At 38.3% G+C, this 24,565-nt stretch overlaps 1 protein-coding gene across 2 annotated transcripts in view; it reads left to right on the top strand.

Moving 5' to 3' along the window:
• Positions 1 to 24,565, top strand: part of LOC126852543 (uncharacterized) — a 242,805-nt gene that overhangs the window by 186,240 nt on the left and 32,000 nt on the right. For both annotated transcript variants that reach the window (XM_050597449.1, XM_050597450.1), the window contains 3 exons: positions 20,922 to 20,989; positions 21,353 to 21,613; positions 23,495 to 23,725. In XM_050597449.1, the coding sequence (XP_050453406.1) occupies positions 20,922 to 20,989; positions 21,353 to 21,613; positions 23,495 to 23,725 (560 nt within the window). The remainder of the gene's footprint in view (positions 1 to 20,921; positions 20,990 to 21,352; positions 21,614 to 23,494; positions 23,726 to 24,565) is intronic.

Here is a 24,565-nt window from a genome sequence, read left to right as displayed (position 1 = left end):
TCCGACTTGAGAGACCGTGGCGGAGTGAAAATTGTTCAGATTCAATGACCATAAACTCGACGCGAATGGGATAGCGAATTTTCCTAGGTTTCCAGGAAACGCTCGGCAACATCGAATATCGCGCCACTGATGCTCGGACCCGAAGGTAACGCACGGGATATTTTGCAAAATTCCGGGAATGCTCGGAGAGCAAGTGACATTTGAGAGCAACGATCTGTAAATCGCTGTCGTTGCCATATGCATTTCAGCGAGCTTTCGATGCAACAATCAGAATTGCAAAGATGTACAATTTTTAACAACCGACCGATGTTCACGTGATGTTTTGTATATATTTGTTTTATTTCTTATTTATAAGTAATTAATAGTAATAGTCTTAATAGTAATAACAGTATAAAATCAGAAATTTAAAATTTAGTGGCTACAAATGTATCTTTGTATCTGTTTGTGCAAAGAAATAACCCTAATCTCCTTTTCTCGGATTGGCTCGTTTTTGTGCCGGTTGTCGCGAAAAACAACTATTTAAAATTTAACAAAGTATAATACGATGCTATTTTCACGATTCGAGAAACAGAGAGATATTACAAGAGCTCTCCAGAACCGAATGGACAACAGGTAACATTGATCTCTCTCTCTCTCTCTCTCTCTCTCTCTCTCTCTTTTTTTGAAATACGACGAAAAAGTCCCGCAATTTTCAAATTCCATTTGGACGGGCGACAAAGAGACGGTAGGAAGGAATTGGCGCTGTTAAAAATTTCAACTCCTGGTCGCGACCTTAATTTCTTCTCCCTCATGACTCCTGACTTCCGCTGCTCGTTTTTGACCCGCAAAAATGGCCGCCACCTGGTAGCGCGCGTGTTGTGGGCGACATGAATAAATAAAAGAGCCGCACAGCGCCAAGGGATGAAGCCGACAGAGTGGGAGAGAGAGAGAGAGAGAGAGAGAAAACTTACGGGGGGAAAAATAGACGGAAGGCAGACCGAAGTGTCGGAAACTCGCGCGCCAGCGGTTCGTTCGGTTACCGCCGAAACTTATCTAATCAATCAGCCGACTGATCAACCTTTCATTGATCGCTGTAATCCATCACATGTAGCGCCGATACAAACCGGGCCCACCCCATCCCTCCCCCCTCTTGCCCCGCTCGTTCTCGCGCGGCCGCCAAGCTCTCGCTCTCTCGATTTTCCCTCTGAGTTATAACGCTAATTATTTTTCGCCCGAGCGATCCATCTCCGCGAGCTCCTCCGCGAGATACACGCTGACAAATCTTCGAGAAATCATTAAAAGTTTTAACCAACGGCAGGGATGATATCGTTCCACCGTTGGAAAAGACTTTTTCACGCCGCGCATCCATGTTAATTCTTTTGATAGAGAGAGATTTTTTTATGCGTGCATCGAAAAAAATTGTATTCTCATCGTAAAAATATTGTCTTATTTTTATAATATTTTTTCCTTTAAAATAAGTCCCAAAAAAAGATTGTCTTGATTTAAGAGAGAAATTCTCTAAAAAGTATCAGATATTATTAATGTATATACATATATATACGAATATACATGCTAAATGAGATGTTTTTCTTATCATTATTTAATATTTGACAGACTTTTAGATATTACATTAGATTGTTGAGATGTAATAGATGAGGACATCTATTTACAATTGGGCAAAATATAACCAGACTGTCAATCAATACTTATTTTTGAAGGAAAAGCTGCAAAATTTAATATAAAAGTTTTGTATATATTTAATATAAAAATTTTATTTAATATTGCAACTTTTCCTTCAAAAATAAGTATCTATTGATAGCTTGATTATATTCTGTTCAAATGTGACCGGCTGTCCGTCATCGCTATTAGTAGTCTAGTATAATATATATAGATTTGTATTAATATTTGAGGTCATTGATTTAACCGTGATAAAAAAAAAGGTTTTACAAATAAATATTTGTTATCGCAAATTAAGAATATGTTCTTAATTTAAAAACATTTTTTAAAAAACATCATGTAAAGAAGGAAATATTCTTATTCATTAATCTTCCTAGTTTTGACGCTCTGAAAATGAAGGCGATTTTTGAGAATATTTTTAAAGAAAATTATAAAACATATTGATTTTAAACTTTATTTATTAAATAATATTTTAAATATATCCTGAATTTTTTCGAAACAAAAAAAATTAATTTATTTGTATATAGTAGTCCAATCAGGGTTCCCTCAAAAAAATTTGTTGTTTGTGGCACACATGATTCCAGCCGTTATAATCATCTGAAATAAAAAAGTCAAAAAGATTCTTAATTTGTATGATTGTGACGTGTAAATTAGAATTAAATATTTGCAAAATTTGACTTTTGCGACTTACAAAATTAATCAATTTTTTGGTAAAAAATAAAAATTTGTTTTTCGAGACGTGGCTATTTTTTATTTTTCAATATTTTTTTTATTCTAGTTTACGCGATAGACACACTCATACAGAGTCAGAATGTTTTTGGTTTTTTTTATTTCAAAATGACTATAACGGCTGAAATCATGTTCGCCACGAACAACAATTTTTTTTAGAGACCCTGATTGGATTACTCTAAAACAAACAAATATTTTTGTTTGAAAAAAATTCAGGATATTGAATTGAACGTGCAAAGTTTACAATTAATGTTTTATACAATACTTTTCTTTAAAAAAATTCCCAAATATCGCCTTCATTTTCAGAGCGTCAAGCTAGAAGGACTCCTCAGAAATATTTTAACAGGATTTATATAAGGTAGACATTTATATAAAGTACGTATTTCGAGAATACAATTTTTCGGTGTGCGAGATTTTTAAGAGAGCGTCACACAAATCCTCCATTAGAATTACGATATTAGCGAGACTACACGACGTTGTCGAATTAATAGAAGATAGTAGTCAAGTGTGTATTAATAATGAATGCGACTCGCTGCTATATAACTTTCCGGACGCGTTATTCCTCCGAGTATTGCATTTTCATGAGCCGGTAATCATTAATAGATCGTCTGTACTGTATATATGTAGCGCGGTGTAACGCAAGATGCAAATTAATGAATGAAGGAGAGCCGAACGCCTACATATATAGACCACCGCGCCCCTGATTTGATATTCAAGGGCGGATAGGAATATGTATGCAACGGCGTAAGTATACGTTCCGCATAGTCTGCGTAATCCCCACGTAATGCTAGTTTGGAATCTAATCAGGTTTTATTGCGGAGAAGTGTCATTCGCCGTTTCTTTGATGGAACTTTCGTCAGGTATGCGTGGCACGGTACTCTGCATAATTAGAATGTAATTCGGCGGCTCTCTCTCTCTCAGCGGGTTACCATACGCGAGCGAATTATCGCGAATTAGGTCCCCGTGTGGTGTAAGTAACAACGTTGTTGACGCACGTGCAGGTTTTTCGCAGCCCGTGCGGCCAAAACAGCGCTGCGTATAATTGTATGATACTATCTGCTTTCATCTCGTAATTAATCTAAAGCCATTAAAATGACCCGGATAGCGTGACACATCCCTACAATGTAGTTTACACCGTAAGTAAATTATAGATAGCACGGATTTGATTGTAGAGAAGTCTCGAAATTAATGACAGATTCGATATTAGTAGAAAGACATTTTTCGTTTGAAAAAATTGCTATTGTCTGACAGGAACTATTTCTATCTTAATTTTAACGAGTTGGATTAAAATCCAATTTTCCTCTTTTAGAGGAACAATTATCGCTTCTGTTCATATAATTATTTCATGTTAATTTATATATTTCATAAACCTTGGTGAATTTTATTCTCCCCGCTATATATTTGAGTCTCTCGAAATTTATATTCGTGCGATTAAAATTTCAAGCGTATAGCGTTGGCAGAATGCCCAGTTTTAGACAAATTTGCACTATAAAGTGTTCTGATCCAATATCGGATTACGTTTCATGCATAAAGAACGAATGAATCTCCGTGATTAAATATATTTCTTTTTTTTTGTATGTCAGTTTTAGTTGAAAGTTTTCTCCGCGCTCGACTTGAAAGTGGAGCGACACACATGAAATGCATACGCATACGTTATCCCCGAAATAGGCGAGCCCGATGTCACAATTCATTTGACGCAATCGAATAAAAAAAGCCTTGAAGAAGAAACTGTCGAAATTACATGTGATCCGACGCTACGAAGAGATAATCGTAGCTAAATGAATTGTATCAATTTTAATTATATCGATGATTAACTGCAGACACTTTTAAGCGAAGAAATTAATTGTAAAGAAACGTGTATTATCGCAATAAGAGCTTAAACTGAATAAGTGAGACAAGAACTGTGGATTTCCCGCGGAAGAATTTACACGACTTCAAAGCTATGACTTCTTAAGTGTATTTAATTTACTCCGTTAGAGCGTGTTTTGCAAGCTCAATGGTGTCTTGGCACCTCGAGATGCGTTTTGCATCGAGACCAAAGGCAGTCTTGAAGAAAGCACTTTTACACAAAGCAATATACGCAGCGCTCGGCTGTTTGCCGGCACGTCCTGAGACGCCCGGCACACTCCCATTCTATCTGTCTATCCCTTTGTGTCATCGAGGTAAACGAGGCGATTAAAACGTAGATTGGCGTCGGACGATCCGCCGAGGATTTAATGCCGAAGCCACTCTCTGACCCGATTGAATATAAAGGTCACATCGAGTGTGTACGGACCCATCTCGTCGCGTTACCTCAAAGCTGCATTTTAATCAGATCCATTGTCGACGGTAAGAATTAATCGAATTATCCGCAGTCTTCGACGCTGCAAATGTCCGCGAGATTAAAGAAGATTTCACGACGGCGTCGTAGTCTCGGTCATAAAAGCACAAACAAGAAACGTTATAACGAAGTTATAACCCTCATCCGAATGAGATGAGTCTGACAAACTTATTTTAATCTTCTCGCCGTAATAAACATCGTAATTATTATTAGATAATACAAAATAATGTCGTAAAAGGGAATTAACAATTGAAGAATTTATCTGTTACATCAAAAATTTGTAAGCGTATAAAAGTTAATTTTACACAATTCATGTGCATCGAGTAATCGAAAGCTAACATTCTAAATTATTCACTTATTTTTCTTTCGAAGCGGACTGTATCTTTATTTAGTTTTAATTACCGAGTTTCTTTATTTAATTTCCAATTCTGTTGATTCTTGTCGTATGATCGTAGATGTGATAATTTAATTTTTTTTAATTAAACGGTTCTACCGAGTCGCGTTGCACCGAGTGTAAAATAAATGTCACAATAAATGAGCGGAGATAAAATATTTACAAAATACAATTCAATTGTTGGAAAAATAACCGTCTCGAACTCTCGTAACAATGCGCGCAAAGACAATAACGCGACATGAAAAGGACGTCTGTTCCTTTATACATTCGTGATAATGCCTTTGTTACGGAATATAAAACCATCCTATCGACTGACATTTTTTCAATACATATTTAGATTGCGCGTACAAATCGTAACATTGGTTATTCTTGATTGTTTCTAATGTGAGGTTAAATATCACTTAACCCACTGCGTAAAATTATCTTCTTTCGTTTATCGCTAAATAATAATATCAATTCTGCTTATTAAATATAATATTAATGAAAACGATTTTTTTCTATCAACTACATAAATATTTTTTTTATTTGAATCATTTATTTTAGAATAAACTTTATTTTAAAAATGGATTCGAAAATGGATTTTACACGATTTTTTTTTTAGACGCATTTGCGTTTAAAAAAAGGTTCCAATTCTTATCATTGCTTTTTATCTTTTCTAAAATAGTAACGAAATGCTTTTCATCGCTATATTAAATCTGTCAAATATTTTTGTGTTTTTTGAAGAGAATACAAATATGTTGAATAAATTTTCTTTTTTTGTTTGCCAATTCTTATCATTTTTTTTTTATCTTTTCTAAAACAAAATGCTTTTCATAGCTATAAAAGCTGTCAAATATTTTTGTGTTTTCTGAAGAGAATACATGTTCTGAAGAGACTATGTCGAATTAATTTTTTTTTTTAAGATTTATTCAATCGAAGAAATTAATTAGACGATATCAAGTGATGATGGTATGCCTTCGAAAATCGTAGCAATTAGATCGTTTCGCTCTTTTTGATTTTGATTTAGGATGATCTCTTCGGGAAAGGACAGTGCTACTCCCTTTCTCTCTCTCTCTCTCTCTCTCTCTCTCTTCCCCGAATGGCATGAATCGTCGAGCGGTGAGCTTCGACAAATAGAGACAATTAAGCGGCTAATATGAGATACCCCCGCCTTGTGCGTCGCTCCCACGGGGACGAGGACCGACCGGCGGGGGTGGCAAGAGTGTGCATCGCGCAACAATACTACGGGACAGTGCAAACACGGGCGGGGAAAACCAACAATGCGCTTCGACCCGGAGGCCGCCTGCAGCGCTGGACCCCGGAGCCGCACACCCCAACAACGTTCGTCCTCCGCACGTGCGTGTGTGTTGATCGGGAACCCCGACAAACGGCCGAGCCGATCGTGACCGCGCATACGCTCCTGAAATTGCATTAAACGGCCGAACGAAAGCGTTAAATAATGCGGCAATTATAAGCGATGGCGTATTATCGATATGAGAGGCGTTTAATAAATTTCTGTCTTATCAGAATGGCATCGAGCTTATATATATATATATATATATGAGCGCAATTTATATACACACATACATGTATCACGTATAAATATAAATAAATGTATGTGTGTATATAAAATACGCTTATTGGGTAAATATTGATAATGTGTGTATTCAATTACCGCGAATAAATATTTTCTCCGAAGAAAAATGGACGATATGAGCTTGCGTGGAAATCATTATTGTTATTACAATGGTTATTTCGGGGACTTGATTTTAAGCCTTATATAAGGAGATGAGGCGATAAAAGTGTATTTTAATAATCAAAAGGATTTAATGGGAATTCGTACAAACATTGCAAATCGCGTGCGTCATTCGACTTTTTTCTCTACTCGACTGTTTTTTTTCTTTTTCTCTGCCTTTTTGTATTCTGCTTGATTAACGCCACACGTGACGTTACAGCCCATTAGTTTAAATTAAAATAGACTAAACTATTACACTTATATCCGTGTTTTGAATTTTATGCGAATTCTAAAATAAAATTGTCGACATAGATAAACGTTTAAATTGCATCATGCATTTTTTTTGTGCATCGAAGAGATTATTCCACTTTGGAAGACGATCATGTGAAAAGCTGAAAATCGCTGGAAAAGACATAACGTATCATTTTTCGCGATGTTTCCATTTTTTTCGTAAAATATAAAATTCGTAGTCCATTAAAAGCATTTCTTTTCAAATTTCCTTTCGTTTTTTGACGGGGGGAAAAAAAACTAGAAAGAGAATATGTGTGTAGATACCGTGTCGGGGCACATGCACGATACTCACATTCTATTATTTCGAGAAAAAAATTTCGTAGTTATTCTAGTTACTCTTCATCGGCGCATGTGGCTCGTTAAGCAAATTAAGCGCACCCTTCACATGTCGCGTGCACTCTCATTTTTCTAAATTTCACAATGAAAAGTACCGCGCGTGAAACTTGCCATTGATAAAGCCGCCCTAAGCGGACCCTGCTCGCGCCGAGTCAAAAGACGATCTGTCTTTGAAACTGGATTCGTCGTCGATTAAACGCGAAAGGGAAAAATCGCCTCTCTTCGTCGACGATAATAAACCTCCCTCCCCCACGTATCTCTAACGAAAGAGCTGTCGAACGCAGAGGAGCGTCGGGGAGCTATCGCTTTGAGGCGAAGACACGGTTAATGAAATAATTGAGTGGAAAAGGATATTCGCCGCGGGGGCGAACGCTCGGGCAACCGTTGGATGCAATGAAATGCATAACAAATTCACTCTCCCTCGCACGTGGACGCCTCGGGGCGACGACACGGCTGAAGGGGGAAGGGCTGAAACGCGTGTGTATTACCTGAAACAGATCACCCGGGGGGAGGGGAGGGGGGGGGAGGGAAGGCGAGATCGCTTTGCGAGAAGAAAGAGGACAGATGTAAAAGTATCCTGGGAGAGGAGGGATGGAATCAATGCAAGAGAGGAGAGAAAACAGACGGGCTGAATCAACAGTCCGCGGGCGAGCGCAGGGAAAATCGCTCGCTCTATCTCTCTTCTCGCGCTGTCATTTACGCTTCTCTTTTTTTTTCTTTTTGTTCCTTTTTTTTTTTTTTTATACCGCGCGCTCGTATTGGCATAAAAGGTACGTAAACGCAGAGTCCCGCGCGGGTTCGATATTGACCGCCGCGCGATACGTACTATTTTTTTCGCTCATTCCCATGAACAACGGCATTTTACATGATCAATATAACCCGCTTTCATTTGTGTTACCCTCGCATATATAATATTGTTGATTAAACTGCGTACGTGAAATCTCGAAGCTCCTGCAGCGAAAAGTAATCGCGAATTTAATTTACATTAATGTACTTTTTTTTGGATTCATTTAAGAAACAGAAACACGTTCGTTTTTTGCCACGTATATTTGCGATCTGAAAGTGGACGATCGCGATGTTTTCGCCCGCGCTACACGATATTGCCCGAAACAAAGCAACACGAGGGATATCCCGTCGGGAAGTAAAAGCCATGAAGCTAATTCTACAAAACGGCCAACAATTCCGCGTCCACCGGAGCTCTTACATCCGTTAACGTCAGACCACCAGTAGGTTTTTTTTGCGAGGGTAAAAACACAGCAGCCGGCGTCGGGGGAGGAGGACTCGGCGGCTCGGGGGGTGGCGGGAGGAAGGGGATCGCGCAATTTTCTCCATCTACGGCTTATCAGACGCTACAAGGTTTCCCTTTTCGTCCGTCGACGGAATTCTTCGGAGGCGCGGATGGAAAACGTCAAATTCAGAAGCTTCGAAATTAATTCCGCGCCGAGCGATTGTGCGACGCGTTCATGCGTCTTGAATATTTAGCGTCGAGAGAGAAGAGAGAGATATTCCTCGGCCTTTATCAGAGCTTTGCGCGTCCCTCAGACGTCAATCCCCGCGATACGCATCAGCGTCGCATCGCGGCGAACGAGATGGGAAAAGGGAATATCCGATTTTCTCGTCGCGGTGTACGGACGCGCTTCCTCTTTCTGTCGCTTAATGTTTTCCCTGCATAATGCAACGCGTTCGGCGATTATACGATACGGGAGCGATTTATCGATCTGCGCCCCGTTAATGTCGATGAAGGCGCGTCGATTCGCGTCTTCGCGATAATTATCCGCGAGGAGAATGGACGGACAGCTTGTGTCTGCGAAATATTTTCGCCGTTGAAAGGTGTTTTCGTCCCTTTTGTAGATCGACGCCGTTTCGTATCTCTCAGTGTCCATTTTGCCGGTGAGCTTCTCTCTCGCAAGAAAAGGCAGAAATACGGAAGAGAACGTGAACGCCGAGCTTCGGACATTTCAATGCAAAAGCATCTTGCCGCGAGCATCCTGGGTTGCTTATTTTCCTGCTGCTTTCGAATCTTCTCCATTAGTCTCGAACGTTTCTTCTCTCGCCTCGCCTCGTCTCGCCCCGTCTCCTTTCTTTTTCCCGCGGCAAATAACCGGGTCTTGCACCGCGCGCGAAGAAGAGAAAAGAGCATGGAAACCTTACGATCCTCTCTCTACGATCCTGAATAGATCTTGCGGGTATTTCCGGTTCGACGTTTCCGTTTGCTTGTTGCACATGGCAAGCGAATTACGATAAGTCTAGCATAGCGTGTGTAAACTTAACAATTAAATGACTCTCTTGTTGTTAGTCTTCTATTTTCATTATCGTAATTTATTTTTATATTCCATCAATTTTATTAATTTTATAAAATTTTATTTTTTTTTAATTATATCCTTTGACGTGTCGGTAATGCATTTGTAAAAATTGCGCGTGAAATTCACTTGTGACAAAGGTGATAATAAAATCGAAAAGGTCGTTCGGAGATGCTGGATTTATATCGAGAAACACACGAATTCTCTCCGGGCGAGACCATCACATACATCTTTATCTCTACTGTAGTATTTACGTCGATGTCGATCCGACAACATTTCGAACAAAGCCTCTTACAAGAGAAATACACTATGGGACGTCTTCGCCGGCCATTGCAGCTGCATATGCTTGATTATAGCGCACGAGCTTTGAAGAGATACGGAAGATGACTTTTAAAAAATATATCGTCTAATAATTAGAGTTGATTTATCGTCAATTTATTCGATTCTCAAATAATACATCATCGTATATACATTTGCAAGAGAAGTGAGACTTTTGAAAGAGCCTGTCATATAATTATTTCGCGCAGCAATATTTCTCGCGACCTCGTGAGAATCCCTTCCTCCACGATATTTTCCACGAGTAGTCGCAATGCAGTTCGCGTGTGATGATCTCTGAATTTCCACCCGTATCTCCAGTCGTATCCAAAGACATCATCCCCGGAGGAAGCTGTATTCTATCCCTCTCATAGGATAACCGTCTCTCACGACGTTTACACCGGCCCGGTTCATAGAACGCGTCTTGAATCTTGCGGTAATATAGCACGAGAGTAAAGCTCCTTAGGGATGTCTCTCAGGATGCCGCAAGGCACTTGAGTTCCCTATTGCATGTGCATCCTCCCCCCCCCCTTATTTCCCCCCACCCCACCCCCGTTGGTCGAACTCGAGTAAATAATGCATTAATTGACATACTCTCTCGTGATTGTCCACGCTTTCCGCGTAAAATTTTTGTTATTTATTATAACTTAACATAACACTTTCTGATAACAATAGATATATATTTCTTCAATGTACAATATATTTGTTTGATAAATAGAAAATGTACTTTAAAAAACATTCGCGAATGTCAAGCTACAGATTTCCAGAGCGCGAGATAAACCGTGTAATGAGTAAGATTAGACAAAACAAAAACGAGAACTCAGGGTTTATTACAAAGGATTGACATGCGCGCGATTGATAAAAGAAGACTTTTTTTTTTTAAATACACGCCCCGATTAATATCGGGACATCTCTCGCAGCTATTTGCACACTGGCGGGCAATATGACATTCATATTACGCATCGATGTTTGAGATCCCATAGAAAATTTTGTACGACAGTTAAATATCCGCCGCAGTTCCAGACGCAGAAAAAACACAGTGACGACGCAATCGGCGGGCAAAAAAAAAATTAACGTTTCCATTCGCTAATGCCCGACATCGTTACTCCATCTCGCGCTTCTTTCGAGCGGAACTTTTTAGCAATTTGTGCGCGTGTAGGCATAAGATCCATAATGAGTTGCACCAGGATGGAAAGAGCGAGATAGATAGTTAGAGGGAGGGAGAGGATATAATGAAACTCGTGGCGAAATTAGTCCTCGAACGAAGTGGCGGGCCGGTTGGGAGTAGCGGAAGCTTTTTAATTATGATCCCATCGGGAGAGAAAGAGAGAGAGAGAGAGAGAACGCGCGCAGCTCGACCTCGTTAATAGGTTCCTTTTTCTAGCTGCAAACTTTATAACGACTAGTAACAACTCGCCGAAGAAGAGTGCGCGTTTTCGGATTTGCATAGGTATACGTAAATGCGATACGCGAGATTATTTATGTAACGTTCACGCCACGAGTGAAAGCGATTTTACTGCGTAAAACGCGTTTTTCTCCTGAAAATGCAGCTGTTTATCGTTGCAAATCTCTTTTGTTCTCATTATCGTGTTCTCTCTCTCTCTCTCTCTCTCTCTCTCTCTCTTTTTCTCACAAACCTTTTGCTGTTATGTTTGTTACATTTAAGCCGTTTATTTTGCAAGTAGCACAAGTACTTTCCATTTTAAAGATCCTATAAAGGTACATACTATGCAGTAAATTGTATCTACATCTCTCGTATTTCAAAATTCGATTCGCTATTGTTTTCGCGAAGCTTGCTTCGGGATAACAAATTTCTCCCTCTCCATCCCGTAACGCTCCCCCATATCTCTCCCCTTTCGCGGTCGTATGGAAACGTCGGATGGGGATGGGGAGGGGAGGAGGGGGTGTATTGCATATTTGCGTACTCGCCAAAACAAAACTATGTGAATTATTTCGATTTCGTGCATACACGCCGGCGGTGCCTTTGTAACATGATAGGTTTTCGACGTTACGCCGGATACTTGCGGCCGGTGTTGTAACATCCTCGGATTTCCGGTTCTTTTTCTCTTTCCTTTTCATTGCCGCGCGCATGCCGCGCTCGCCGCGCTTTTGCGTCCCCTGCAAAGTATCCTGAAGAACCACGGTCGCGAATGTATAAAAAAATAAATATTTATTCAAATAGTAAACTGCAATGTTGTAACAAACGTCAACTGACACAAAAAAAAAGTACCTTCTGAAAATGTAGCAAGACAAATAATAAACGAGAGAATAATATTTTTTTAGAATTACATTAATTAACCGATATTTTTTTATGGCTTATTTATCAAAATGTGAAAAGGAAATGAGAACTGTGTGTATCTATTTCGTTGAAGAAACTAATCGTATTCGACATTACGTCATTTGCTCATCTCTCTCTCTCTCTCTCTCTCTCTCTCTCTCTCTCTCTCTCTTTCTCTCTTTGCTGAGTCTCAACGAATCATTTTGTAATTAACTCTTCAACCCTCGGGTGGTATTTCCGCTTGTCAAAATTAAGCAAAAATAGAAGATGTGAAAAACAGATATATTTTTAATGCTTGACCGAATATTGAATCTACACTAGATTTATGCATATCAATTTTTCTATAAAAAACTCAATGAATGATAAACGACAGTGCAGAGAAAGAATAGTAATAACAAAGTCTCAATTTTTGATAGTCATTATATTTTCAATACGATAATTAATTGATTTGTCGGTAACGGCATTTGTGGGTTAATATTTTAATGGACTTAATCATTCACACTTTTAGTAGATCTAAAATAAAGATAAATAAAAGTGTGATAAATGAAAGTGTGTAAAAAAAAAAAAAAAAAAAACAAAAAAGAAGAAAGAATCGATCGAATCACAAGCAATAGACGTTAATATCTCTGTCTTTAATGAACTAATCATTCATATTTTTAGTAGATCTAAAATAAAGATAAATACAAATGAAAGTGCGTATGTGTGTGACAAAAAAAAAGGAACCACAACAGATCGAATCACGATCAATAGACGTTACAAAACGCTACAGTGGACAATAGAAGTTTCTCGCGAGAACCACTACACATCCGTTGCAACTCTTCGTCCGCGGAATATCAATAGAGGAATTTCATCAATCGATCGATGGGTACTCGAAATCGGTAGTCGGCGAGCGGTGCGCGAAAATACAGTCAACCGGCCGTAGCATTGACTCGCGCCCGAATTATTTCGGTTTCGCATACGACGCGGCTTTGTAACGTAATAGGTTTTCGACGTTACAACCGCGCGTCCGCGGCTGAGATATCGGGTTTCCAAATTGTGTCCGCACGACACAACCGTGATACCAAACCTACCCCTCTCTCTCTCTCTCTCTCTCACTTTATATATCTCTCCGTTCTTCTCTTTCTCTCTGTATTTTTTTTCCCGGCCGCTCCATTTTATCCAAACTGTGGGGGGTGTGGACGCACACCGGAAATGCGACCGCCGCAAACTCGCGTAGCAACATTCGATTTCGTGTCCGATGCTGCTCATGATTTAGTGAGATCTTGCCGAACCAGGTCGCCGGGCATTTGGTCGACAATCGACCCAGACTACGCGTCGTCGATATTTTCAGATGCTCATTTTTAAGTTGAGAGAATTAAAATTGTCGTGGCTTGAATGGCTTTTTAATTTGTACTTGATATGTATTTAATTTATTTAATTTTATTATTCAACAATATTTATAGTTATCTATAAATGATATTTATTTAATTTTATTATTTAGCAATATTTATAGTTATCTATAAATAATTTATATTACGTAAATAATACTGTAATAATCAAAGGAAAGAACAAAAGGAATTAAACTATTATAAGAATTGTCAAATTGATAAAATCGAAATGCGTTATATTTAATAATAGATATCTTCTTCTGCTTTTTTTAAATTGACAAAAGGAGATGAAAAGAAATACAAATTTATCTTTTATCTATGTATGTATAAATCTGTAGAAATGATTTTCTACAGATGAGGAGATGAAAATCAGGAGATATAAATTTACATTGACATTTAACACGAGTAGAAGCACGTGTACCTATTAACGAAGTGTCAAACTCTGTGTGTGGTTTTGACTCTTCCAAAAATATTCCTTTCTAAATTATCTATATTACAAAAGGATGAGAGAATGTCGGCCAGTGAGATCGGCCGACAAACCAGTCGTTCTTTATGTTCGGCGGGGCTTTCATTTGTTCGGCGTAAAAACGAGTCTATACTATGCGGAAAATTTATGTTTTAGCGAAAAAACGCGAGAGCGCCCGAGAGTTATATGAAATGCCGGATTTGTCCGGCAGCATTTTAATAAATGGCGGTCACACGGCTCGCCCAAGAATGTATTGCTCGCGTAATCGTTTCTACCTGTTTTTAAAAAGTTATAGTTCCTTCCTGCGTCAAAAAATTGCGACTCGCAGACGCGGAAACGTCGTAGTATACAATTACATAATTTACGGCGGAAACAAGAAAGCGGGGACAAACTCCTTTTTTTTAATCCCGTCCGGGCAAAAATAAAAATTCACGTTTTAGCAAACACGTCAGATAATATATGGGACTGAAAACGCGAATTTTGTTTTGTCGCTAAGGGAACTCTCGAGAAATAGAGAGAGAGAGAGAGAGAGAAAGTTCAACAACATGCACGTGATTTCAAACTCAGGTGCGTTTATACAAAAGTCGCACGCTCTATAATTTTTTTCTGAACAAAAATCTCCGCATCATTATGATTACCGGATCAGCCGCGCATTTTTTTTATTACATACAAATTTGACAAAAAAAATATACAATGCGCGCGAGATACAATCGCTCACGATTTTCATTACGTTCGTGTAGCACACTTAACTTTAACTGAGTTAGCGACATGCATATTTAAACATTTTCGTAATGTTTTATCAGCCATGTTAAAACGGTATTACAATTCTCGAATTTTATCAGTTGGATTACACTGTTTTAACAAAGAAAAAATTTTGAAATTCGCGCAAACTTTCGCGAAACGATCGCGGGAACATTATAGTAAAATACCGGAATAAATTCTGTTTTTTTTTTCCGGAAATAAGTGCGCCAATTTCCGAAAGCGATTTTCCGTGCCGAGAGTATCCTTTATTGTGCGCCTTTTTGATCGACGTGATCCACATTCTGTGTCAGAGAAACTCCTTGTAGATGCCGAAACTTTTTCGTCGTAATGTCGTAAGCTCTCGTGAAAAAGTTTCCGTTTTTCTCGTCAGGAAACGGCGCGACGAAGTCGTAGCCCCAGCGTGCAAGTCGTAGATTCGCGATTTTGTTACTTCATTATTTCTTCACGCAAGTTTGCTTCAATAGCGACGAGAAGAGTCAAGCTTAATGCTGCCCCGTAAAATTTGACCGATTGTCTTTACCATAAACGCGATCTTATCATTGTTACAAGACGTATGATATTACATTTTATATTTTATTAGACAAAAATTATGTTTTTTAATAATAATAATAATAATGAATGAAATAGAAGAAAATAATAATAATGAATAAAATATAGATAATGAATGAAATAATAATAATGATTAAAATAGAAGAAAAATTATATCGCACATTAATAATTTTCAAGAGATAATTTTTCTTATTATATACATAATATAACACGATTATTCACAATCTTAATAAAAAATCTGCTGTGTGTGAATGTCCTAGGTAACTCAACAATTTTCTCTTCGATAGCGTGTATATTTATTTTCGCAAAGTTGCGCTATTTCATGGTGTCAGTATAGATAACTCGACATGGTAACGCCTGATGCTGCGTTCTCGCTTAAAATTTAATTCGAGCTCAAAGCCTTGGCTTTATGTCAGTTCGGCGGTGCGTGATTGGTTGGTACCTAAGTTTAAGCTCATAGGCTTTGGTTCAAGCCCGAGCAGAGTGTGCGCGCGTGTATATGTGTTTGTGTGTGTGTGTGTGCGTGTGTTTTCTGTATGCATGTGTAGGTATTTAAGTGGTATGTGACGCGATGTGTAGTAAACCAGGTCACCTCGTCGATGTTCGTAATCCGCCTTCCACAATAAATTTGCGTGCGCGGGTGATTGTTGAAAACAATGTTGTTTTCGCGTGTGAACGTGCTCGTTGGATCTGACAGAAATACGACTATTCGCGAAAGATTTGTTGAAACGCGGAATCGCTCGCGTTGTTACCTCCAACACACTAATACCTGTCAATGTTAAATTGCTCGAGCGACGATTTTCTTGCGTATTTTTCGACTTTAAAGAAAATATATCTCTATCAAATCAAGCAAAAAAAAAAAAGCGTACAATCGTAATTTAAATTTAATTTAATTATGTCTCGAAAATTGAATTTGCAGAGAGGAACGGATGCGTGGTTTAATTATATAATACATAATGTAAGTAAATGTGATGAAATTATGTTTACAATAAGCGGATTTAATCACGTTCATCGAACCGTAGTCATCGCGGAGGCGTACGCGACGATGGGAATTACTAGCGCTAGGGGAGAGAGGGGGATGATAGATATTATGTAGTCGCTAGATAACGTATTGCGTGAAAATTACACGGTACCCACCAGTTAACGCCGGTGTAACCCATTTAAAAGATCTCATTGCAGATACCGCGAAGCGATAATGTATGAACAGATTGCTTTTGTTTCTCGCGCGCGGTTCATTTTCGCCGCTGTGTATAGCGTGGTTTTAGTAGGAAGAATCTCCTTATTGTTTACGTACTATGTATACAAGTGCAGTCGTTCTACTCCATATTCTATTGTCCTCGTGTTACTAACTTTTACCTCGTTTTAAATAATCGAACGCGCTCATACGAGATAAACATAATTTCATAAAATCATGCGAAATCATTGCTAGTTTCACGCGTCGTATATTTGCAAGAGCTATAAAAGAGATCGCATCGTTATAACCGTCAATAAAAAAAAAAAAAAAAAGAAATGTAAAAGTTAAAATATAATTTATATTGGATTTATAATCTCGATTTACATTTACATAATTCGCGAATTATAAATAGAGGAGATCGATGCGAATCGAGGCGAATTTGAAAGCCTTTAATTTCACTCGACGTTGAACACCTAATTTTCAAAATCGCGCATTGATTTTCGTCCGTTCGCAAACAAATTCTCGCCAGTGGTCCCAGGGTTCGTTTGCGGTTTGGTTTTCCGCTTCTGCGGACAATTTGCGTATAATGATCGTAACAGCGCGGTCAAAAAGTTGGTCGCACACTCGATGGGTGAAGGAGTGGAGGGAGAGGGGTGGGGAGGATGGAGACCTCGCGACCGAACGATAATTTATGAAAACGTCACTTTCGACCGCATGGTCCCGCCCGCGTCGCAACTCTCTCTCTCTCTCTCTCTCTCTGCCTCTCTCTCTCATGGGCGTCGTTAGCGGAGAGTGTACCGTATGTGCCATGTATTTACGCACTAGAGAAATCAATAAACCATGTCCTGGGAAACGGCGAGCTTTAGGCGAGCGAGACGGCAGTGGTGTCAGACAGCGAGAGAGAGAGAGAGAGAGAGAGAGAGAGAGAGAGAGAGAGAGAGGGCGCGGAAGAGTAAAACTGTATGGGGTAACTCGCGCCCTTCGCGCACGCTATCCAGCTATTAGACAATGCAAACAGTATCATTGCCTTGTGATCGGCAATTTGGATCTCGATACCGTCCCTTTGATGAAATGCCTCACTATGTCTTTATTGCGTCCTTTTTTTGTGTGTAATTACGATGCATTATAAGATACTGTTTCTCCTTCTTTTTTTTTTTTAATTTTTTTTCAGATTGCATTTGTCATTTATTTGGCATCCATTTTTCGTTTTCATTGGAAAAATTTTACGCGTTTCCGCAATTTTACGATGAATTTTCGTGAAACAAGGCAATTAAAAAAATTATAGTTATTATCCTGTAATATTAGCGGTTCGCAATAATCCGTGTATAAGCGAAACCAAACAGAACGCGTGGATTATACTGTATCGATATTTATACAACATGTCAACGTATGAAAACAGAAGATTACGAATTTGCATTCTGAATGAAATGTTCGTCACCAGATGCAAGGTGTAACGAATGGATTAAATAAAATACAAACGAAACACGATTCGACAAGCGGATTACGGAGAGATGTGGAAACGTTAAAATATAAAAAAACAATCCCCACGTTTAAAAACTAATATGTTTAAAAATTAATATGTATATCAGAATATATTTTTCGTTACAATACACGAGATAATAGTGGAATCGGATGAATTATTAAGCTTTGACCGAAATTCTCTTATTCGCGAATGCTATATGCACGATTGCATATGCATTTGATCGATAACACATTTGGATTTTGCTCTTTAAATAGTTCTCGCGTTAATAATTTGTAGTCATTAATAACTGACGCGTAATGAAAAGATCATGATGAATTTATACAGATATGTCTCTAGAGATATCGTGAGTTAACGCAGGAATGGTGGGAAGAACGAGAAACGATCACCACTCGTTTCGTCTCCTCTCGTCTCGTCTCGCGTTATTAGTGCGAAGTTCATTGAGCGATGAAGCATCAGAATTGTTGAGGGGCGACGAAGACTTTAACAGCGGCTCTCTCGTTAAAATGCAAATACTTGACTTAACATAAAACCATTCGGTTAAGTAAATATGCGTCATGACTGATCGAGCGGAATCAAGACGGTTTATAGCGAGCATATACGATACACAGATCTCTCATCATTAATACATGTCTTGTATTCAAGGGAGTCTGTTATTTGTTAGAAATTTTTAATATTTAACTTTGTATATTCTTCATGATTAGATATAAAAATTTTGAAATTAAGAATATAATTTTAAGCTTCAACAATTATGTTTAAAAATCGAACAAGTCTTCTATCTACATCGAAAATGAAGATGAGAGATCGCTGCTGTAAAAACTCATCAAAGAGAGAAATTTAAATGGAAACAACGCGTCTGATCGCGTTTGAATTTGGAAAGAAAGCAGCGGCGATGTATTATACGCACTTTTTAAGCGGGAAAAACGGAAATGAAATTTATAATTACGGGAAATACGAAAGTCAATCATCGCTCCAGAAAATTCGCGAAAGTCGTTGAAAGGAAGAAATTCTCTTTTACGTGAAAATTTATAAGGTAATGATTGCAGTGCAGGAACATCTTTAAAAGCGATAAAAGCCTTTTGCGGACAAAAATATTTTATCTTAATTGTGACTGCATTTTCAGACTTACTATAGGATCGCGGAAGAGTCAATGTTCGGTCAAAATTCCAAGTCATTTTGGAAAATGTTCGCGCCGACGTGCAAGCGCACTTCGCAACTTTTGGATCCACGCGAGCTTGCGCGATTAAATATTTCCGCTACGATGGAGATTGCGTCGACAACATATTAGTTATCCGCAATCCGGCAGATTGAAATTTTAGTTCAAAATCAATTTTTCTTTATTGATGAATCGCTTATTGATGTCGCGAAACAAACTAGATCTTCACCGAAGATTGATGACGCTTGAGGTGAGACGAGATGCTGGAAGATGCGTTGCGTGCATCTGTAGATGAGTGAAAAGACAAACATAGTGCAATGATGATGTCAGTAGGATAGATAAAAGAAAGAGAGAGAGAGAGAGAGAGAGAGGGAGGGAGGGAGCGGAAGGAAGGAAGGGAGAAAGAGATAGAGAGAAGTCCAACGAGTAGTATCGCGTAGCTACTTAAAACTTTCGGAGCTTGTCTTGTGTCCTTACTAGTTGGCACCTTGCTTACTTAGCTCAGGTCTGCAACTTACCTTCTCCGCTGTTTCCCGCCTCACCCTCCTCTTTCCACTTCTCTTTCCGTCCCTTTCCTCCCCACTCGGTGGCTTAAGTCGAAGTTTACCTTTGTTCCCGGCTGTCAGTCCGATATAGTTTCCGGCTACTATCGCAGCTCCACCGTCGGTTGCATCTGCTGCTATGTACACCGCGAAAGCTTCCCCAGTTGTAACGATATTAATCCGCTTTAGCGGCTGCATTTGGAAAAGGACGATAATCGGCGAAATCGTCGCGATGGCGAAATTCGCGGGTGTCGTCGCCCCGCGACAGAAATTACGTCGGTATTTGGTTTGTAAATTTATGCGATATTCAAATAGACGACTCCCGAGATGGTTTATAGCTTTTTTTCAGAGTGAAAATCAACGTAAATGGAGTCGGCGATAAGGAACTACAGCAAGCGAACAATCTTTGTGTGTTTGCAAACTGCATTCGAAACAAGTCGTTCAAAGTAATTAAATTGAATAAAATATGCTTTTTCTATAATTTTATGAAAAGGATTTTATTAACGTTAAATCAAACAGAATTATAAAATATAAACGTTATTTGATATCTGATCGACGATTTGATCTTTATCAGAGTGATAATTTTCTTTCGATTAAACTGTATATATATATATATATATATATATATATATATATATATATATAAACACTTTAATCGAAAGAAAATTATCACTCTGATAAAGATCGTCGATATCAAATAACGTTTATATTTTATGATTCTGTATATATATAAAAGTTATTTAAAAAATATATATATTTTTCATAGTTTATTCAGATATTTTATATGTTGTCATATCGGAAAGAAGACGCTGCCGATAGACAGATTTATTTAATATAAGAGGATAAAGTCATATAGCAATATATCACAGATTTCATTATTTCTTCTTTTTTGACACGTGACTGATGTGAATAGATAAAGTTTATGATATATCGAGAACGATTTTGAGTGAACGATAAAAGATTTGTGCAAAAATAAAATTTAAAAAAATGCACTTATGTATCAATCTACAAATTTTTAATAAAATAATAATAAAAATTATATATGTTGAGAGTAATATATAATATTCATTTTTTTTCTTTTTTTGGTTTTAGGAAGTACAGATGTTACCGGTGTATCGTGATGCATGCACAACATGCCAACGTGCTGCAATACAAAGAATGTAAGATATAGTCACATTTTCAAATCTGCATATTTATATATATTTAAAATATATGTAACTTTTCTCAATCTCGAAAAATTTATTCATTAAATATTATTTTATCTTATCATCTTTGCTCTTTCTTTACTCACTTAGTGTCTTTTTGCTCACTGTCAGTTACATTTCTAATTGTTCTTAAGAAAAAATTAATTTTTAGAACAGTATAAGAAAATTTTTGTCTCTCTTTTTTGTTTCTTTTTTCTTTTCATCATCGACAATTTTACTCTTTTACAATCTAATTTTAATAAATATATCTCATCATCCTCATCATATCATATTTATAAGGAATACCGTCGCAACATTGTGTTTCGCTGTTTTTATTAGCTTTTTGCACGAGCGACTCGCCGGAACCGAGTCTGCCGACCCAGTGCAGCACATTGACCAGCGACGCCACTCTGGTCTCTCTGTTTCGCTCTAATGCGGCGCCGCTGCCCTGTCCCATTAAGGGTCCCTTGGAATTCACGTACAGCCAGGGTGAGGGCGAGTGCAACTCGCCACGGTCACGGGCGGAAGCGTGTACGCAGGACTCGCGTCTGCTTCTGCGCTATCAAGCGTGCGCCAACGTTCATTCGTCTGAAAGCGTGGGTCAGTATTCTATCCCCCTATGTCATTATTACCGTGCTGACATGTGACAAACTCATTTTACACGAACGGGCCGGATATCAGCGATAGTGTCCGCTCGAACGCGGATCATCTAAGCTTTCGAAAACGCTCTTCTCACACCATCTCTTTAAATAAAAGTATCCAAATTTATGGCTTAAATATATAAATATATAATATATATTATACATTAATAATATATAATTATTACGATATATTATTATATATTATTGTTATATATACTAAAAATATATAATTATATATCATTAATATATAAATATATATATATATATATATATATATATATATATATGTATATATGTATATTTGGATACTCTAAAAAGAATATAGTTGACATCAGTAACAGTTCATTTCAAAAATATAATTTAAAAAAAAAAAAAGAAACAAATAGATATTTTTTCAGCATAATACAAATAATTTAACTGTTGTAAAATTTGATTTATATTATAATTAATTATTATTATATTAATTATTAATTAATTACTATTAATTATTATTATAATTAATAAATTATAATTCTTTTTAAAGGGCATTTTTCTTTTTCCTTTACTAGATTTATTTTTAAATACAAGGGGCAATAAATATCATATAATAGATAGGCGCCGTAAACAATAAACATTGCGTGTAAAATGATATTGTTATACCAACATACATTGTATAATATCCATTTACGCGGCAATTGTGCCTACACCTGTTTACATAACCTCGCAATTTGTCAAATGAATACCCAAACAATTATGAATTATGCATCATGGCAGTCCAATCAGTGCCTAGTGACATTTTGTTATTGGCCCATAATTAATTCGTCGCAATCTACGATTATAAAGCGCTCGCCGATGAGTATCTCGATATATCGATGTAAATTGCTGTGAGTGTGTATGCCGTGGATGTAAAGTTTCAATTCGTAACTTTATTGTCGTCAAATTTCCTCTCATTTCCGCGTTTTCACGAGATTTGAATATGTAAAATCGGTATAAATTTTACATCGACTCGCTCTCTATTGCCAAATGAATTTATCGAAAGAAATAATGCAATGAAAATCTTTCCGAAAAAATAGACCTGATTGAAAAAATATCGAGGGCTAATTCCGGTTATCGGGAACGCGAAAATCAGCAGATATAATGGAATCGCCCGCGATATAAGTGTCCCCTCATAAGCGTGTCATCATTGTCGTTAAAACGCGCGTTACGGTAAAAAGGAATTATGACGTCGCGGCGCTTCCGCGGTGACGTTAACATCCGGCTTGACATTAATTAACACGACGCGCAAGGCCTGTAACGGTCAATAAAGCTCACGGCTGCGGAATGAATGATTAATGGCCTTGTCAATTACCATTTGTTGCTGGGCTTGTCCAAACGATTTTGCGCAATTATCATCGGCCCGTGCCGCCCTGATCGTCCATCTCGATACCCCGGGTGCGAATAAATGAATACACGGGCGCACTCGCGGATCCCGCGCGTCGTACATACACGCCCGGTAATAATGCGTTTTCATGAGCGTACATATATCGTTTACCACTCGCTTATAACTTCTGCAGATGGCTTTATCCGGGGACAAAATGGTAGTAAACCTCTATTTACGATTTCGATTACTAATAGGCTCGTATAGACGAAATCACGGGCTGAAATTTCATTCGCCTCGACGATATACTCTCTCGCCGTTCTATGTAAACGTCAGCTGGTACTTTAGCGTATTACAATTTACGCTTTCCCATTCTGTAAACGTATACTAGATGCATCTCAGCGAGCCTGTGTATTTTGATGGAATAAAAACAAAAAGAAACAAAAAATAATGGTTATTATTGGATACATGCCAATTTGCAGTTGCGACGGTTTGTTTTTGCAGATGTAGAATTGGAGTGCCTGGCTCATTGGAGGGAGGGCAGCACGAATTACATGGTCGCGCGTTTGAACAGCGATCGTAACGATCGTAAAACAAGCGACGAGGAGAGCTACAGATGCTTTATTTACACGAATCCATCGAACAACACGTGGAATCTCGCGCAGAGCTCGGACGCCGCGTGCAATGGATTGATCAGCGTCACCGAGGCTGCCAGGACGTTCAAGATGATACAAAGTAAGTCCCCTCTTCCTTAAAGCTTTTTTAAAAAGCTGGTACAATTTTTTTTTTCTTAACGAAAGGTACACCTTGCTATTTATTGCAAAAGCATACATTATTTTAATGATATTGTATGTTTGCGTAAGAGGATTTAGATCTTTGGAGAATTCTAAGGTAGAATAATTGGAAAAATTTTTCAATTTTTTTTCTATCGCTAAAATATCGGAATGTCGCGTAGTACTTGCTCATTGTTTTGGTGTGCAGCGATACGAAAAATTGAATTAACGATCGAAATTCTGCGGGAACGGCCTCGTCAATCGATAAGCGAGAGGTGGCGGATCGGCGCGTATGACTCGAAGCTGCCCGTACATGTGGAGGGCTCGGGCTCCCTGAGAACGAGAGCACGTAAACTATGAGAGTGCCTGTGGACACCAGATCGGATTCTTGTCCGGCATACTATCATAATCCCCCTGGCTGGTGGTCAACGCGAGGTACTTGGGGTATTCCACGGGTATCACATAGCTACACATAGCCTTGCCGGATTGGGATGATCTTGTAGCAGGATTCATGGTTAACCAAATTGAGGGCAACAGACGGGCGTGCCGGTTTGATCGCCGGTCAAACGGGCGCATCGAAAGGATCGATATGATCGTGTTACGCCTATTTTGTGGAAGGACCTCTTATTTTGGAGCCGTAATCGAATAGCTTTTCAACGTGTACGTTCGCTTTTGATTTCCACTCAAGCGGAAACTAAATTGAAATCAGTCTCGAATTCTACGAGATTATTTCATCGCATTGATATCATTGTTATCATTTATCGCACATGCCTGATCGCGTGTCGATGAATCAACGGTATCG

The sequence above is a fragment of the Cataglyphis hispanica genome, chromosome 10, assembly GCF_021464435.1.
Source record: "Cataglyphis hispanica isolate Lineage 1 chromosome 10, ULB_Chis1_1.0, whole genome shotgun sequence".
Lineage (NCBI taxonomy): Eukaryota > Metazoa > Arthropoda > Insecta > Hymenoptera > Formicidae > Cataglyphis > Cataglyphis hispanica.
This window is presented reverse-complemented; position numbering and strand designations above follow the sequence as displayed.